This window comes from Phascolarctos cinereus, unplaced genomic scaffold (genome assembly GCF_003287225.1).
Source record: "Phascolarctos cinereus isolate Bilbo 61053 unplaced genomic scaffold, phaCin_HiC Scaffold_726;HRSCAF=1367, whole genome shotgun sequence".
Lineage (NCBI taxonomy): Eukaryota > Metazoa > Chordata > Mammalia > Diprotodontia > Phascolarctidae > Phascolarctos > Phascolarctos cinereus.
Window position 1 is genome coordinate 338,811,817 of NW_027556098.1, and position 18,838 is coordinate 338,830,654.

The following is an 18,838-nucleotide window of genomic DNA, read 5'->3' on the forward strand; positions in this document are numbered from 1 at the left end:
TAACCACATGAGTAAAAAAATCATGATCCCCTTACCTTACGGAGTTCAATTGTTACTTCATTTCTGTGTCTTCTCATAGTCTACAAAGACAAATAAAAAAGATATATAAATGTCAACCTAAAACAAAAGATCAATAAAATTTATAATGCTGTGTATAACTTTTTTCAGTCATTATGATACTTAGAAAAATTAAACAAACGTCAAATATTTTTAAATTATCATTACATGTTAATTTTCACATTCAAATATCTAAAGATACAACATTATAGGTTATGTAGAAATTACTGAAAAGGAAAGTTCATGTCTACTAGTAAGAAGAAAGAGAAATACTTGGCACTGAGAATATAAAACATAAAATTTTCTTCAAAATAATAGAGGTTGAAAAATGCAATCTGCCTGAAAAACTCTCTTATTTCCCTTTGCACACTGCATATACACACTATAAATTCTGCTCTAATCTTCTAGCGCCTGTCCTTCTATTCTCGTCCCTTTTAGTGCCACTATTACGAATGTATATTTTCTTCCTACCTGTCTCTGATTAACCTCTAAGTTCCAGAACAAAACAAAGAAATACCTGGGCTCTTAACTATTCTTTAAAAAAATATATATACTTTTAAAATAGTATAAACTTGATAATCTCAATAAAGCATAGTATTCCTTACTGTTGGAAACAGCAACTAACCTCAACGAGATACAGTACGAAGTCTGTGTTAGAGACAACAGGGTATTAAGGTATCAATTCTCAAAAATATTTTAATGAAGAGAAAATACCACAAGAGTGAGGAAACTTTTAGACTTTATCCCTACCCCCCCAAAATTAATAACTACTGACCCATATGTCTCCCATCTACATAAAAATGTTTGAGAGTAAGCTAAACACATGTCCAGGGCCTAATGAAGATATTAGAATGGAACTGGCAGGTTTTTATTCCACAGAAGATCACATCTCTTTGATCTACTGATGCAGGGGTGGGGAACCTGCAGCCTTGAGGCCACAGTTCCACATCCCTGGAGGATATAAGAAATACAATCAATCAACAAGAATATGTTAAGCATTTATTTTGTGCCAAGCACTATACTAAGAGCTGGAGATACAAAGAAAAAGGAAAAACAGCCCTGCCCTCAAGAAGCTTAACATTCTAATAAGGAAATATGAATCAGTATATATGAGATGATTACAGAATAGATGGAAAGTGATGTTAAAGAGGATGGCACTAACAAGTGGGGGGTTCCCAAGAAAGGTTTCCTAGAGGAGGTGATGCTTGACTTGAATATTAAAAGAAACCAGCAGTTGGGAGGGAGAGCATTCTGGGCATGAGGAATAGCCAGCGGCAAAGGCAAAGAGATGGGAGATGGAGTGTTATGTTTGATGAATAGCAAATAAGCCGGTATCACCATACTATAAAGATTTTGTGAAGGGAAGCAGATGGGGGTTTAAATCCCACCTCAGATAATTACTAGCTAAGTGACCTTGTGCAAGTCATTTAAACCTCTGTGTGCCTCACTCTGCTTATCTATAAAGGTAGTTGGATATGATGGTCTCTGAGGACCCTTCCAGCTTTAAATATAATTCTAATGAAAATGTCAATATGGTTGAGGTTCAGCTTCTCCAACAGTATATAAATAAACATTGGTCACTGTACAAAAATCCCACATTCAGAGTGTCAGTGTTTAAATTAATGTCTATGGTCATTCAATCATTATTTATGAAGTGCCTATTATGTGCTAAGTAAGTACTGGCAATACAAAGAAAGGCAAAAACAAAACAAATATCCTCAACAAAGTAATTTTCTCTGCTTTCAAGGAATTCAGTCTAATGGGGAGATAATATACAAACAACTATGCACAAGTTATTGATATGCATATGTCTGTGTATAGTATGATAAATTGGAGTAATCTAAGAGGGAGGGCACTAAGATTACAGAGGATTAGGAAAGGCTTCTTATAGCAGGTATGTGAGGCCTGAAAGAAGTCAGGGAAGTCAGGAGGCAGAGATAAGGAGACCGAATTCCAGAGAAACAGCCAGTGAAAACACATGAAGTTGGTAAATGAAATGTCTTATTTAAGGAACAGCGAGGAGGACAGTGTTATTGGATTACAAAACATGTGTAGGGGAGTAAGGTGTAAAAAAATTGGAAAAGTAGGAAGGGGCCAGGTTATGAAGGGCTTTGAACACCAAACAGGGTACCTTATATTTGATCCTGGAGTCACTGGAGTTTATTCAATGGTGGGGGAGGGTGATTTGATCAAACCAGCTTTTAAGGAAAATCAATTTGACAGCTGAATGGAGGATGGATTGGACACAATCAAAGAACTAGGGATTTCCCACACCCTCAAATCTCTTTTCTATCAGTTTATAACCATCACTACAAGGGTTTAAGGACCATTTGGCATTTTTATCTATCTGGTTCAATGAGAACCACTGGAAATATCATATATACACACATATGCATTTGTGTGTGTGTGTGTGTGTGTGTGTGTGTATACATGTATATGTATATTTTGCATGCATATACATTCATCACTAGCAGCTAACCTGCAGTAATGAACTTAGCAGAGTCACAAAGTCTGTCATTTGGCCCACTTTAGAGGCCTTTCCAGTAAGGGCAACCTGCCAGAATCTGCACTCCACTGGCATGGACTTCAAAGGAACCAGGGTCAACTCCATGTCATGATGAGAGAATGAAGCAGGACTTTTGTAGAAGGCTTCAACCATTCATAAAAATGTGGTCACAACAGAGCCAAGAAGAGTTCTGGGACCCAGGAATAGAAACTTTCATTCAGTATGACATCAATCCATTAATCAAAATTCTTTGGATCCCATTAGTCAACCAATTTCAAATAAAACCAACTATACCATGATCCCAACCCATACCTTTCCCTCTAAATGCACTTTTGAGAAAGAATTTTTTGAATGCCTCTTAAAATCCAGGTAAATTCTATCTATGGCATTCTCTTGTATCAGTTTAATAAAGCCAAAAAAAGAAGCGAAGTTAGTTTGAAGTACTTATCCTTTACAAACCCAGGCCTCTTCTTTTTCTAGGTACTCATAAACCATACCACTAATAATGCATTCCAGAGTTTTGTACATTATTGAAGTTAAGTTCAATACTGTAGTTTGAAGACTATTCCTTCTCCAGATCACAAAGCTATTAAGTATCAGAGATGCAATTTGAACCTAGGTCTTCCTGACTTCTGTCTGGCAATGCACCATTTTGCCTCATGGGTTTAACTCCCTCAAACATTTTCTCTAACTTCAGTACTGTTGTAGGTCCCATTAAATTAAATAGAGAAAGAAACCTACAAATCTTTGTGATGAAATGTGGACTGCACTGCAGTAATGTTCTATGAAAAAGCTTCTTAACCAGTTTCACAGCTAACTGATTAAACTACATTACCTCCAACCAAGGGGATCAGTGGTTTCTCCTCCAAAGAGTATCTCATGTCCATGCATTTCATCTGTCATACTCCTTCCCCACTAACATAATCTGTAGCACAACACATTTGGTCAACTGTCAAAAGTCTTCAAATCATTTTACTGCTATACTAAAGATTATTGGAGAAAAAAATATGAATTTTTAGGTTACCAGCATTCTTGTTCAGACTGTTACAGTTTTTCTTCTCAGTTCAAAATAATCTCTTCTACAACTCTCCCAGATACTTAAAAGTATTACAGACAGTCCTTTCTGTTTTGTATCTGAGTTCCCACCCTTTAGTTTCATGTCAAAACTTCTCCACAGGAGGCAGCTAGGTGGCGCAGTGGACAGAGCTCTGGCCTTGGAGTCAGGAGGATCTGAGTTCAAATCCAGCCTCAAACACTTGACACTTACTAGCTGACTTAAAAAAAACAAAACAAAAAGACCACAACAACAACAAAACAAACTTCTCCATGCAATTCTAGAACTTGCATTCATTATCCTGTCCCCTTCAGTGTTTAACAAATATTTTTATCAATCTATGTATTTATCTGCCTATTCAAATTTCCTACTCTTAAATTCCTCATCTGTCATTTAAAAGTTTGCAATTAAAAAAATGTTTCTAATAGATAAGGAAAAGAATGCTGAGTATATTGTAACATTAAACCTAGACTTTAGGAAAACACCTTTCAAAAAGTTAAGAGAAAGATAGGTGGGATCACATGGTCAGAGATTCTGGAGAATAATTTTGATAAGGTCAAAAATTATTCCTTTGAGGAAGTAATCATAAAAAGACCAATTTGGTAACAGAGAAAGCTCTCAGATAACCTCAAATTTTAAAAGGTCACATTCAAAAGATGGAATCAAGGATTAATACAGAAGAATGGCACAGGCCAATAAAAAGTTATGGTTAAGAAGGTAATATTCAAAAAGCTTGCAAAAATGTTAAGGACGACAAAATAGGGCCTTAAAAAACCCTGTTTTTCAAAAAAAGAGAAAAAGACCTATTTGTACAAACATTTATAGCAGCTATTTTTGTGGTGGCTAAGAATTGGAAAGCAAAGGGATGTCCATCAATTGGGGAATAACTAGACATGACTGTATTGTGCTATAAGAAATGACAAGCAGGAGGATTTCAGAAAAACCTGGAAAGACTTATATGAACTGATGATGCACAGTGAAGTTGTACACAGTAGCAGCAATACCATACAATCAAGAACTGTGAATGGTTTAGCTATTCTTATCAATACAACGATCCAAGACAATCCCAAAAGACTAATGATGAAGTATACTATCCACCTCCAGAGAAAGAACTGATACTGACAATACATACTAAAACACGCTATTTTTCACTCTTTCTTTTGTTTCTTTTATTCAAGTTGTCTTACATAAAATGGCTGATACAGAAATGTTTTACATAATTGCACTTACATAACTATATCTGATTGATTACCATGTCAGGTAGAGGGAAGGGCAGTGAAGAAGGGAAAGGGATGGAATTTGGAACTCAAAACTTTAAATAAAAGTGATTTCAAAAAATTGGGGAAAAAAAGTAAACTAGACTCCTATAAAAAAAAAACACCCTATGGTTGGGGGCAAAACTGCAGGATTATATATCTAGAACTGAAAGGAACCTATGAAGTCAAATCTAACTCTTTCATTTCACAAATGAGAGGGGCAGCTAGGTGGTGCGGTGGATAGAGCACTGGCTCTGAGGAGGACCTGAGTTCAAATGTGGCCTCAGACCAAACACTTGACACTTGCTAACTGTGTAACCCTGGGCAAGTCACTTAACCCCAATTGCCTAAAAAGAAAAAAACAACAACGAAAAACCATTTTACAAAGGAGACAACTGGGGCCCAGAGAGATTAAGTGATTTTTCCATGATCACTAAGCTAGTAAACATCTTTGGCAGGATTTTGAACCTAAGTCTTCTTGACTCCAAATCTAGCACTGTATCAGGGTAAGTTCTTTATATCCAATATATGAAAGGCCAAATTAATGCAAAATTTCTCAACTCTTATTTTGCTTCTGTCATCTCTATGAAGGAAAATGATCTTCAAAAATTAGACAGGATGGTAAAAAAAAATTAAGGAACTAAAATCCAATATAAATGTAATAGTAAGATTATTACTTGCTTTTTCCACTAACTTCATGTTACTCAGTCTGGATAAATTACATCCCAGAATACTAAACCTACAGGTCTGACTTTGAGTGGTTATTTCCAAAGAATCAAGGAAAATGGGGAGGTGACAAGTACTGAAAATAGGTCAATGTCCCTAGTTTCAAAGAGTCAAAGATAACAGACTCTGTCTAAGCTGATGAGTTTCATGTCCACTCCTAGAAAAATTCTATAAATGATTAAAAGATGTGAGAACATTCAGTAAGCAAATCAGTGATCACTATAAGGCAACATGGGTTTATCAAAAACAAGTCATTCCAGACTTACCTCATTTCCTTTTTCCCTGGGTTACTAGATCAGTAGTTATACAGAAATGCTGTAGATATAGTACACCTGAATTTCAACAACAGGGTGTTTGGCAAAGTCTGATTTATAGAATTTGGAATTGGAAGGCACCTTAGAGATCAGAGACCATCTGATAAATCCATACTCTCATTCCTCAGGTGAGAAAACTTGAGACTCAGAAAGGGGAAGTGATTTACCCAAGATTATATAGCTGGTGGACTGTTATTTTTAATTCAAGTCCTCTGACTCTATAACCAATCTTCTCTTTCCTATATATCATCTTGCCTTTCAATATCCTTGTGGATCAAATGGAAGATCTAAACTATATGATTATATGGTCAAGTACATTGAGAATGGGTTGAATTAGTGTAATGGATTCATGTCATTGTGAGAGGGGATCTCCATTGGACTGACCCAGGGATCTGGCTTTATCCCAGCTGCATTTATCATTTTTATCAGTTGCATTTATCATTTTTATCAATGGCAAGTTATCAAACGCATAGGCTTGTTGACAGTAAAATACTTTGTAAACAGTAAGACATTACACAAATTTGAGTGATTATAAAATCATAGGTGGCATGCTTATCAAAATTTGCAGATGGCAAGAAGCTGAGAAGTGTAACAACATGATGGATAACAGAATCAGAGTCCCAAAAGATACTCAGAGGCTAAAATAATGGATTCAATCCAATGAGATGAAATTTAATGAGAATAAATTTTAACAAAATCAAGTATGTAAAAGTATGATAGGGGAAATGTCTAGACAGCTGGCAGGGGAGAGGGAGGCTGGTACACAAATATATTACTATGATCTATTCCCCAGCAGATAAATGGTCAAAGGAAATGAACTTTAAGGGAAAAAAAAAGTAAATTATCAACAGCCATATGAAGGACTGTTCTATTGTTCCAAGTGCTAATAAGAGAAATGAAAATTTAAGTAAACTTTGATGTTTGACATTACACCCTGCAAACCAATCAAGAGGCCTGCAAAACAGTCAAACTGAAGGGACTGTTGCTGATGGCACTGGGAACTGATCTGTTCTGGAAATTAACTGGATATACCAAAATATTCACAGTAGCATTATTCTGTTAGCAAAAAACTGGAAACAAAGTGGGTTCAAACTGAGTAGGGGATGGATAAAACGCTACATGAATGTACATGGAATGTACATGAATGTAACAGAATATTGTGCAATAAGACTAGCAGGAATAACAGACACTCAGTGGGTGTAGACATCTATCTCACCATACAGGAAAAGTAGGAGGCAAGGAAGGGGGTAAGCGGTGTGCTGATAGAAGGGAGGGCAGATTGGAGGAGGTAAAAATCATATGCAAAACATTTTTGAGAATGGACAGGGTGAAAGGAGGGAGAGGGAGAGAGAGAAGGATAAACACAGGAAAAATCAGACGGAAGGAAATTCATAGTTGGTAATCGTTACTGTGAAAAAAATTTCTTACAGTGAGTTTCTCTGATAAAGATTTCATTTCTCAAACACATAAAAAAAGTGAGTCAAATTTATAGAAATAAAAGCCATTTCTTAATCGATAAATGGTCAAAGGATATGAACAGGCAGTTCTCAGACAAAGAAATCAAATCTATCTATAGTTACATGAAAAAGCGTCCTAATCACTACTGACTAGAGAAACGCAAATTAAAACAACTCTGAGCTACCCACACACACCTATCAGATTGGCTAATATGTCAGAAAAGGAAAATTACAAATGTCAGAGGGAACATGGGGAAATTAAAAGACTAATACACTGTTGGTGAAGTTGTATACTGATTCAACCATTCTGGAGAGCAGTTTTGAACTATGCCCAAAGGGATATAAAACCATGCATACCCTTTGACCATTACTATGTTCGTATCCCAAAGAGATAAAAAAACAAAAAGAAAAAGTACTTTTGTATACAAAAATATTTACAGTAGTTCTTTTAGTGGTAGCAAAGACATGGAAATTGAAGGAATGTCTGTCAATTGGGGAAAAGTTGAACAAGCTGTTGTATATGACTGTGACAGAACACTATTGTGCTTTAAGAAATGACAAGCAGGATGTTCTCAGAAAAACGTGGAAAGGCTTACATGAACTGACACAAAATGAAATGAGCAGAACCAGAAAAACACTGTACACAGTAACAGCAATACTGTATGGTGATCTACCGTGAATAACTCAGCTATCCTCAGAAATACAATGATCCAAGACAATTCTGAAGGTCTTATTATGAAGGTGCTGTCTATCTCCAGAGAACAAAACTGGTAGAGCCTGAGTGCAGATCAAAGATACTTTTCCTTTACTTTTATTTTTCTTGGGGGTTTTTTTGGTCTGTGTTTTCTTTCACAGAATGACTATACTTTTATAACCTATGTCAAACTGCTTGCCTTCTCAATGGGGGAGGGAGGAAGAGAATTTGGAGCTCAAAATTTGAAAAAAAAAAAGAATGTTAACATTGTTTTTAAAGGTAATTGGGGGAAAAAATACTTAACAGGCAGTCAGAAAATCATAGGGAAGATCTATGTGAACTGAGGCAGAGTGAAATAAACAGAAGGAAAATACACAATGAATAAAACACAGTCATTATAATAATGTAAATAAAAAGATCACTAAAACAAAGCAAAATGTGGTGCAATGTTAATGACCAATCTTGGCTTCAGTTAATAGATGATGCTTTTCCTCAAAGGTAGGAAACAACAGGGCTGGAAGGATGTGAACACTGTGCACTGTAGTCATAAAAAGATGTTCCTGTCCTCTAAAAATCAGTAAAAAAGAAATCAAGACAATGTTAAGATATACTTCACAACCACTATAATGGAAAAAATATCCAAAAAATAATTAAAAATCCAATGTTGATAGAACTATCAGGAATATAAGTTTGGTGGGGCTGTAGAGTAGTGAAATTTACCTTAGAGAGTAATTTGGCACTATGCAATAAGAATCACACAACTGAACACATCTCTGCATCTAGCAATTCCACAACTAGAACTTTATTCCTGAAACATCATTATAAGGAAAAAAGAACCTATCTTTAAAGAAAGTCATACCTAATTTATTATAATAGCAAAAAATTTACAATTGTATGTTCAACTATCAAAGAATCTATCCACTACAATCTATTAATATGTTAGTAAGGTACCATGAAAGACAATAAATATGAAACATACAAAGAAATATGAAAAGACCTATTGAAAGTGAAGAAGAGTGAATCCTACAGCAGAACTATACATATACTGAAAACTATTAACTGTCAGAAAAGGAAAACAAAAGCCAAAAGTGGCAGAATTTCAAATAAGTCTTACAAGAGGTCACAAAATAAAAAATATCATTGGTTTTGCCTTTTTAAAAACTAGAGGGTCTAGTTAAGATTTGCTCCCTTGTTCTAGATGTTTGATTGTTCATGTTGATAATCAGCGACAATTTTTTTTAACGAGTATCCGTTGAAATTTAATCTTGACATTTTATCAGGCTAGAGTCAAATATAGCTGCTACTGCCGATCTCTACCCTGCTCCAGTGCCAGTAGCAAGTTTAATGCAGGAAGTCTGTCACCACTCCTCTCTCCAAACTTTGGAGAAATCAAAAAGAATCAAAATACACATTGGTGAAGGAAAGAAGGGCCTTTTCATATTATTTGGTCTAACCCCTACATTCTGTAGCTAAGAAAACTCATGCCCAAGTAGTAAAATGAGAGCCCAAAGTTTTATCATAAGACTTTGTCTAACTCTAAGATCAGTACTATCTCCAGTATATCACACCTGTTAACAGTGACTCCCACCTTACATGGAGCCCTCTCTTCTTATAAAACCAAAATAGTTTATTTGCTATTTATCTAAAATATGCTCTTTACTTTCTAGCCTTTATATGCCTTTTTTCCTCCATCTCACCTGCCCATCAAATACAACTGCTACCTAGCATCTTTAAATTATTTCATGGTTTGCCAAAGTGCTTTCTTTACATGTTATCTCTTTTGATGGTCACAATGTAAAGTAGGTACTATTACTAACCCCTCATTTTATGGAAGAAATTGAGGTTGAGAGTTTAAAAAACTTGTCCAGCATCACATAACTAGTCAGTATCTATGGCAGAACACGAACTCAGGTCTTCCTGACTCTAAGTCCACTATTCCACATTGCCCCTAAACCCTACCCTCTTATCCTGGAGGACTGAGCTCACATTCCAGCTCTTCTGTGAAGCCTTGTTTGACAAAGATACCTTTCCCTATTTTAAGCTCTGATAGCAATAAATCTGTGTATCCTTCATTTGGCATCTACCATTTACTACATCATACTGTTATTTTTTCACGTGTACACGTCTTACCCTCACAACTAGATTATATGTTCCTTGAAGACTGGGTACTTATTTTATACTTCTCTATGTTGCCTGTAACAATATCTTACAACTCTGCACAGCAATCAAATATTTGATTAAAACCTGAATGTCATTAAGGACTATTTAAAGACCATCATCATACTACAAACCCATAATAAATCATCATCATTGCTATATATTACCAACAAAATCCAGCAGGAAGAGATGGAGAAATTCTTTTTTTGATTATTCAACAAACATGTTATTAAGTTACCATGATACATAAAGCATATTATTGATCTTGTAAATGGATTCCTTTAAATATCAACTATCCAGAGATATATTAGCATTAGTTTATACAAAGACGTGAAGGGAAGCAAAAACTTTAAGCAAAAGCATTGAGTTGATGCCATGTGAAAAATGAAGATTAAAAACAGCTAAAAATATTGTTAGTGGGAAAATATTTATCTTACAAAATGTTATTTATTTTTTCCCAGTTTTTAAAACATTTTTAAAGTTTTGAGTTCCAAATTCTATCCCTCCCACCTCTCTTCCTTTCCTGAGACAGTAAACAATCAGATATAGGTTATATATGTGCAATTATGTAAAACATTTCCATATTAGTCATTTTGTACAAGAGGACTCAAATAAAAGAAAAAAATGAAAAAAGTAAAAAATAGCATCCTTTCAGTTTGTATTCAATCAATACCAGTTCTTTCTCTAGAGGTGGATAGTATGCTTCATCAGTAGTCCTTGGGGATTATCTTGGATCACTGTATTGATGAGAATAGCTAAGTTGGGGGTAGAGCCAAGGTGGCGGAGTAAAAGCAGTGACTTGGTTAAACTCTCTCCCAAACCCCTCCAAATACCTGTAAAAAGTGGCTCTAAACAAATTCTAGAGCAGCAGAAGCCACAAAAATACAGAGTGAAACAAATTTCCAGCCCAAGACAACCTGGATGGTTGATTGGAAAGGTCTATTGTGCCGGGATGGAGGAGGAGCGCAGTTCAGCATGGGCACTCAGGCAAAGTCCAGGCCTCAGCTAACCTGGAGCAGCCCTCAGAGGACTGAATCGCAGGCAGCTGTGGCAGTTTCCGGACTTATCAACCCACAAACACCAAAGACAACTTAGAAGGTCAGTAGGAAAAGTCTGTGACTGTGGTGAAAGAGAAGCTTGATCTGAGGCCCAATTCTAGCACAACCCTGGCAGCGGATGCTTCTGGAGCTTCCCGCCCACAGATTCAGGTGGAATCCAGTTGCTGATCAGAGGGGGTTTGCAGGGATCTCTTTGCTGGTGCTGAGGCAGGAATCTCTTGCTTTGCCCATGCTTGGCTCTGGGTCACAGTTCTGGGTGGTGATCCTAGGGCAAGGAGAAGCTCTGGAGTGGAGAAGCTTATAGTGGCAGTGAAGAGAATCCTCTTCCCAGTTTGTTTGTGGTCACTCATAGACCACAGCACACTTATCATACCACCTTGGAAGAACTGAAAACTCTCAGGTCACTAGAAGTATCTCTGAAAATAGCTTCACAAAGCCCCCGAAGCTTCGGACAGTACATTCTTCGCACTGGAAGCAGACCCCTACCTTAAAAAAGAGTTTATAACTCAAGTAATTTGCTGGGATCATGAGCAAACTGCACAAAAAAATCAGACCATAGAATCTTACTTGGTGACAAAGAAGATCAAAACATACAACTAGAAGAAGATAACAAAGTCAAAGCTCCTACATCCAAAGCCTCCAAGAAAAATATGAATCAGTCTCAGGCCCTGAAGAGCTCAAAAGGATTTTGAGAAGCAAGTAAGAGAAGCAGAGGAAAAACTGGGAAGAGAAATGAGAGTGATGCAAGAAAATCATGAAAAACTAGTCAACAGCTTGCTAAAGGAGACCCAAACAAATACTGAAGAAAATAACATCTTAATAAATAGCCTAACCCAAATGGCAAAAGAGGTCCAAAAAAGCCAATGAGGAGAAGAATGCCTTCAAAAGCAGAGTTGGCCAAGTGAAAAAGGAAGTCCAAAAGCTCACTGAAGAAAATACTTCCTTAAAAATAAGAATGGAGCAATTGGAAGCGAGTAACTTTATGAGAAATCAAGACATTGTAAAACAAAACCAAAAGAATAAAAAAATAGAAGACAACGTAAAATATCTCATTGGAAAAACAACTGACCTGGAAAATAGATCCAGGAGAGATAATTTAAAAATTATTGGGCTACCTGAAAGCCATGATCAAAAAAAGAGCCTAGACATCATCTTTCAATAAATTATCAAGGAAAACTGCCCTGATACTCTAGAACCACAGGGTAAAATAGAAACTGAAAGAATCCACCAGTCACCTCCTGAAAGAGATCCCCAAAGGAAAACTCCTAGTAATATCATAGCCAAATTCCAGAGTTCCCAGGTCAAGGAGAAAATACTGCAAACAACCAGAAAGAAACAATTCAAGTATTGTGGAAACACAATCAGGATAACACAAGATTTAGTAGCTTCCACATTAAGGGAGGGCAGGGCTTGGCATATAATAGTCTGGAGGTCAAAGGAGCTAGTATTAAAACCAAGAATCACCTACCCAGCAAAACTGAGTATAATCCTTTGGGGGAAAAAATGGACATTCAATGAAATACAGGACTTTCAAGCATTCTTGATGAAAAGACCACAGCTGAACAGAAAATTTAACTTTCAAATAAAAGACTCAAGAGAAGCATGACGAGTTAAACAGAAAAGAGAAATCATAAGGCACTTACTAAGGCTGAACTATTTACATTCCTGTATGGAAAGATGATATTTGGAACTCATGAAACCTTTGTCGGTATTAGGGTAGTTGGAGAGGAAAAAAATTATATGGATGGATGGACAGATAGATAGACAGACAGATAGAAGGTACAAGGTGAACTGAAGATGAAGGGGTGATATCTGGAGAATAAAATTAAGGAGTGAAAGAGGATTACACTAGGAGAAGGAGAAAGGGAGAGATAGAATTGGGCAAATTATCTCACAAGAAAAGACTTTTACAGTGGAGGGGAAGTGTGAGAAGGTGAGCGGGAAGGAGTGAATCTTATTCTCATTGGATTTGGCTTAAGGAGAGAATAACACACACTCAATTAGTTATGGAAATCTATCTTACCCTACAGGAAAATAGGGGGGAAGGGGATGAGAGTGGGGAGATGATAGAGTGGAGGGCAGACTGAGGGAGGGGTAATCAGAAGCAAACACTTCTGAGGAGGGACAGGGTCAAAAGAGAGAACAGAATAAATGGGGGGGCTAAAAATAATAAAAAAAAAATAATAGAGAACAGCTAAGTTGTTCACAGTTCTTCATCAAATGATATTGCTATTACTGTGTACAACATTCTCCTGGTTCTGTTCACTTCACTGTGCCTTCAGTTCACGTAAGTCTTTCCAGGTTTTTCTGAAGCTATCTTGCTTGTCATTTCTTACAGTACAACAGTATTCCATCATTATCACATACCATGTGTTGTACTGTTCCTGGTTATAATCAGGGAACAAGAGGAGAAAATCAGAATCTTCAGGTTGTAATTGGGTGATGACAGACCCACTGGTAACAGTGAGATGATGGTAATTTCCATCAGAAATGGTTAAAATAAAAAAGGTTGCATGAGTTAAGCTACATTTGCACAAATGTGATCAAAAATACTTACAGCAGATCTTTTTATGCTGGCAAAGAACTGGAAATTAAGCGGCTGCCCATCATTTGGGGAATGGCTCAACATGTTGTGTGGTGTATTATTATAAGGGAATACTATTGTGCTGTAAAAAATGACGAGCAGGATGGCTTCAGAAAAACCTATAAAGTGCAGAGTGAAGTGAGCAGAACTAGAACATTGTACACAGTAACAGCAATACTGTTAACAATGATCAACTGTGAAAGATTTAGCCATTCTGATCAATATAATGGTCCAAGAAAATTCTGAAGGCCACAAATGCTTAACTTTTAAAAAGATCTACAAATATTTTAAACAATGCTTATTTTGATTTACATATTATGGATAACACATTTGGGTAATTTTAAGTTTCCCAAGTAAGTCTTAAGTTATAATATTTAATTAAAATTATATCAAATTATTTATATCTCAAAAAATCATGCTGATTATAAGTTTGAGGCAAAACAATAACAGTGCCTAAATACATACATGGATCTGTTATCCAACCCTATTTAACTCTGAAAAACATAATGACACCCACATAGTACAATTAACAAACTTTAAGATAATGTTGTCAATAAGTAATCAGATTTTAGTCATAGCCAAGAAATATATTAAAGCTGTCACAAGAAAATGAACAAATGTTATATTATGCTATGTTATATTAACAAATGTTATTTTATGAGTTAAGATGGACTAAATACCAAAAAGACCATGAAGAAAATGTTGTCCTTCATATATAAATTTATTATCTAGGCATAACCAGTGAGGCAGGCAGCTAGGTGGCTAAGTGGATAGAGCGCTGCATCTGGATTCATTTTCTGGAGTTCAAATCTGGCCTCAGACACTTTGTGTCACCCTGGGCAAGTCACTTAACCGTGTTTGCCTCAGTTTCCTCAGCTGCAAAATGAACTGGAGAAGGAAATGGCAGACCACTCCTGTATCTTTGCCAAGAAAATCCCAAATGAGGTCATGAAGAGTCAGACATGACCAAGCAACAACAATTCAGTAAGGCATATATTTTGAATTGTTTTTGGGTAGTGATGATTGATTAAGTTCCTACTACGTGTCAAGCACTGTGCAAAGCACTGGTGATACAGAGCAAGAAAGTCTTTGCTTTCAAGCAGATCATGCTCTAATTCAAAAACATAACACAGGAAGGTTTAGCTTCAGGCAGAACAGAAAGTCCCAGAATCCCTAAGAGTTCAGATGACAGGATCCAGGTGTTGTCCTTCAGGTACACCAGCAGGTCAAATGGATTTATCATCCACCCTCACCCCCTAGATTTGTATTGATACCTTGTTTTGTATCACTTACATTTTCCCCTATATCCTTTCCCAAGAGTCACTGCTTATAACAAATAATTTTTTTTAAAGAAAAGAAATTCAGTAAAATTGATTTAAATACACTGAAAAAATCTGACATCACATGCAGTACTCCACACCTGTGGCCCTCCAGTCTCTCTGCAAAGGAGTATGGGAGATGTCTTTTCATATCCTCCTTTGGAGTTGTTTATTCTTTGTCATTTTATAACTTTCTTTTGTGTTGTCCTTACTACTTATACTGTTGTGGTCACTGAACAAATTGTTTTCTTGGCTTTGCTTATTTCTCTTTATATCAGTTCATTAAGTATTTCTAGATTTTTCCGTATTTATCATATTTGTCATGTGCACAATATATTATATAGCACAACAGAGTCTATTACATTCATGTACTACAATATGTATAGCTATTTCCCAATCAATGGGCACCTATTTTGTTTCCAGTTCTTCAAGATCACAAAAAATGCTACTTTAACTCCTTTGTTTTATATGAGAATTTTCCTTTTATCAATTACCTTGTTGGGTATATAGCTAGCAGTGGAATCTGTGGGTCAAAGGCCAAGGGTATTTTGGCCATTTAATTTACTTTATGTAAGTTAAGTTCCTTTCCAAGAGTTGTACCAGTTCACAGCTCCACCAACAATGCATTAATGTACCTATCTTTCCACAACCTCTCTAACACTATTCCCACCTTTTATTATCTTTACCAATATGCAAGATCTGAGGTAAAACCTCAGGGTTGTTTTGATTTGCATTTCCCTTAGTACTAATGATTTAGAGAATTTTTGATAGCTGTTCTTTTCAGAACTCTTTGTTTAAATCCTCTGACCACTTATTAATTAGAGAATGGCTTTTGGTCTTAAATATTTGTTAGTTATCTGTATATACGTGTGTGCATAAGGTCATGCTATAAATTAATCAGAAGCGAGAAGCCAACCTTTCACAGCTTTGGTAAGAAGCTGTATTCTTAATCAAACAAGAGATGACTGGAAAAGATAAAATAATTTTGATTACATGAAACTGAAAAACTTCTGCAAAATACAATTAATACATCATCACCTAAGATGGAAGTGATAAAATGTAGGGGAAAAAAATCTTTGCATCAAATTTCTCATAAACCCGTATATGGGCAAATCTGATACAAAGATTTTTTTGAGATCTGGAAATTATGTCCTCCCTTAATCCTCACCCTTTTTCATTTCCCCCTTCATATTATAGATCTTTTGTTCCACCAAATAAATTATGTTATTTCATTAAGTTCTGGACAGTATCCCTTGGATAGTTTATTTGCTATATAAATAAAATTGTAAATTAACTTTTGGCAGTTTTTTCACTATATTGTCACAGTTTAAACACAAGCATTGAATATTCCTCTAGCTATTTACATAGCCTTTTATTTCAATAAGGAGCATTTTGGAATGGAATCTAAGTAAGTAGTGAGTGTTTATAGATTGATTCTCAAATTCTATGCATTTTGTAGTTACTTTAAATAGAATTTCCCTTTCCACTACTGCCTCTTGGAATTTGGTATTATGTAAAAATACTACTGACTTTTATGGTTTTATTGTGTTGCCAGCAACTTTGCGAAAGCAAATAATTATTCTTAGTTTCTTTGCTGATTCACTAGAGTTTTCTAAGAAAAACATCATGTTTTAAGCAAATAGAGATGGTTCTGTCTCTTCTTTGCCTATCTTTACACCATTAATTTCCTTGTCTTTTTTGTCCTCACTACTTTTGCTAGCATTTCTAGAACCATATAAAATAATACTGGGGGAAAGAAACATGCTTTCTTTATTCCTGCTATTTACTAGGAAAGTTTTTAGCACATTCTCATGAAAGGGATTTATTCTAATCTAAACCCTCTTATTCCTATTCCCTTTATGACCAACGGTACACATATGTAAGACAGCCAAAAATAGACATATGGTCTGTAACCAGTAAACAAAGAGAAATTAAATGGCTGAAACTAAAATCAATTCAATGACATTGATTCTGGTTGAAAACAAACCAACAGACACTAAAAACAGAATTATACCTAAGGAATACAATAAAATTGAATCCATTCTATAATGTATTCATGAGGTACCTGCTATGTGCAAGGGATATAAAGATATAAAGCAAAATGAAAAATAGCCCTGGTCCCGTTACTGAGAGTGAATATATAAACAGATAAGATTATATGTTATTCACGTACCAAAATATTTATAGTAGCCCTTTTTGTGGTGGCCAAGAATTGGAAATTGAAGGGATGCCATCAATTGGGGAATGGCTGAACAAGTTGTAGTATATAAATGTAATGTAATACTATTGTTCCATAAGAAATGAGCAGGTGAATTTCAGAAAAACCTGGAAAGACCTGCATGAATTGATGCTGAGTGAAGAGAGCAGAACCAGGAAAGCACTGTACATGGTAACAGCAACACTATACAATGACCAAATTCAATAAGACTTAGCTTTTCTCAGTAATGCAATGATCTAAGACAATTCCAAAAGACTCATGATAGAAAATACTATCTACATCCAGAGAAAGAACTATGGAGTCTAAATGCAGATCAAAGCATATTCTTTTTGGGGGGGGGGGCAGTGAGGCAATTGGGGTTAAGTGACTTACCCAGAGTCACATAGCTAGGAAGTACTATGTGTCTGAGGCCAGATTTGAACTCAGGTCCTCTGATTCCAGGGCCAGTGCTCTATCTATTGCACCACTTAGCTGTCCCCAAAGCATATTCTTTTGTTTTTGTTTTTTCTTTCTTGTGGTTTTCCCCTTTGATTCTAATTCTTCTTTACACCATGACTAATGTGGAAATAGGTTTAATATGATTCTACATGTATGGCCTATATCAGATTGCACCATCTTGCAGAGGGGTGGAGAAGGATGAGAAAATCTAAAACTCAAAATCTTATAAAGGTGAATGTTGAAAACTAAAAATAAACATATACATACATATATCTATATCTATATCTATCTATCTATCTATCTAAAAGGTTATATGTGATTATTTGAAGAAGACAGCACTAATAACTAGAAGGTGGCTAGGGATTCTAAGATGTAGCTGTGAGGAAGGTATGTTTGGGAGACACAAACCGGATCACAGAGTGTATGAAGAGTATATAACGTGAAATACACTTGTAATGGTATGCTGGAACCAAACTGAGGTCTCAAATGCCAATCTAAGGTATCTGCATGGAAAACAGAGAGGAAACAGGGAGCTACTGAAGGTTCTTGAACAAGGGAACAATAGATACAGCTAGATTTATACTTTAGGATGCTTATTTTGGTAGCTGTGAGTATGGAATGGAAAGAAACTAGAAGCTTGGAGTCAGTTAAAGGGGTACTGCAACAGTCCAGATGAAAGTTGAACTAAAGTGGTGATTGTGTGAAAAGAAGAAAGAAGATAAATGAGAAATAATTCAGGGGCAGACTCAACAAAATTTGGTAACTGATGAAATATGGAACAGAGGGAAATTAAAAAGAGGTAATAAGAGGAGCTGAGGATTACTGTAAGGTGGCAAGACTGGATATTTTAAAAGACGGTGATGCTCTCAAGAAAAACAGCTAAGTTTATAAGAGGATTAAGTTTAAAGGGTTATAACAGGTAACAGGGAAGACTATGACTACTTTCTTTGTAAATTACTATAAGCTTCCTTCTATTTCTTTCATTTCTTTTAAAGTTAGG

At 35.8% G+C, this 18,838-nt stretch overlaps 1 protein-coding gene across 1 annotated transcript in view; it reads right to left on the bottom strand.

Annotated features, from left to right (window-relative positions):
* Positions 1–18,838, bottom strand: part of KPNA3 (karyopherin subunit alpha 3) — a 109,573-nt gene that overhangs the window by 53,869 nt on the left and 36,866 nt on the right. The window contains exon 2 of the mRNA XM_020993701.2: positions 36–80. Within this exon, the coding sequence (XP_020849360.1) occupies positions 36–80 (45 nt within the window). The remainder of the gene's footprint in view (positions 1–35; positions 81–18,838) is intronic.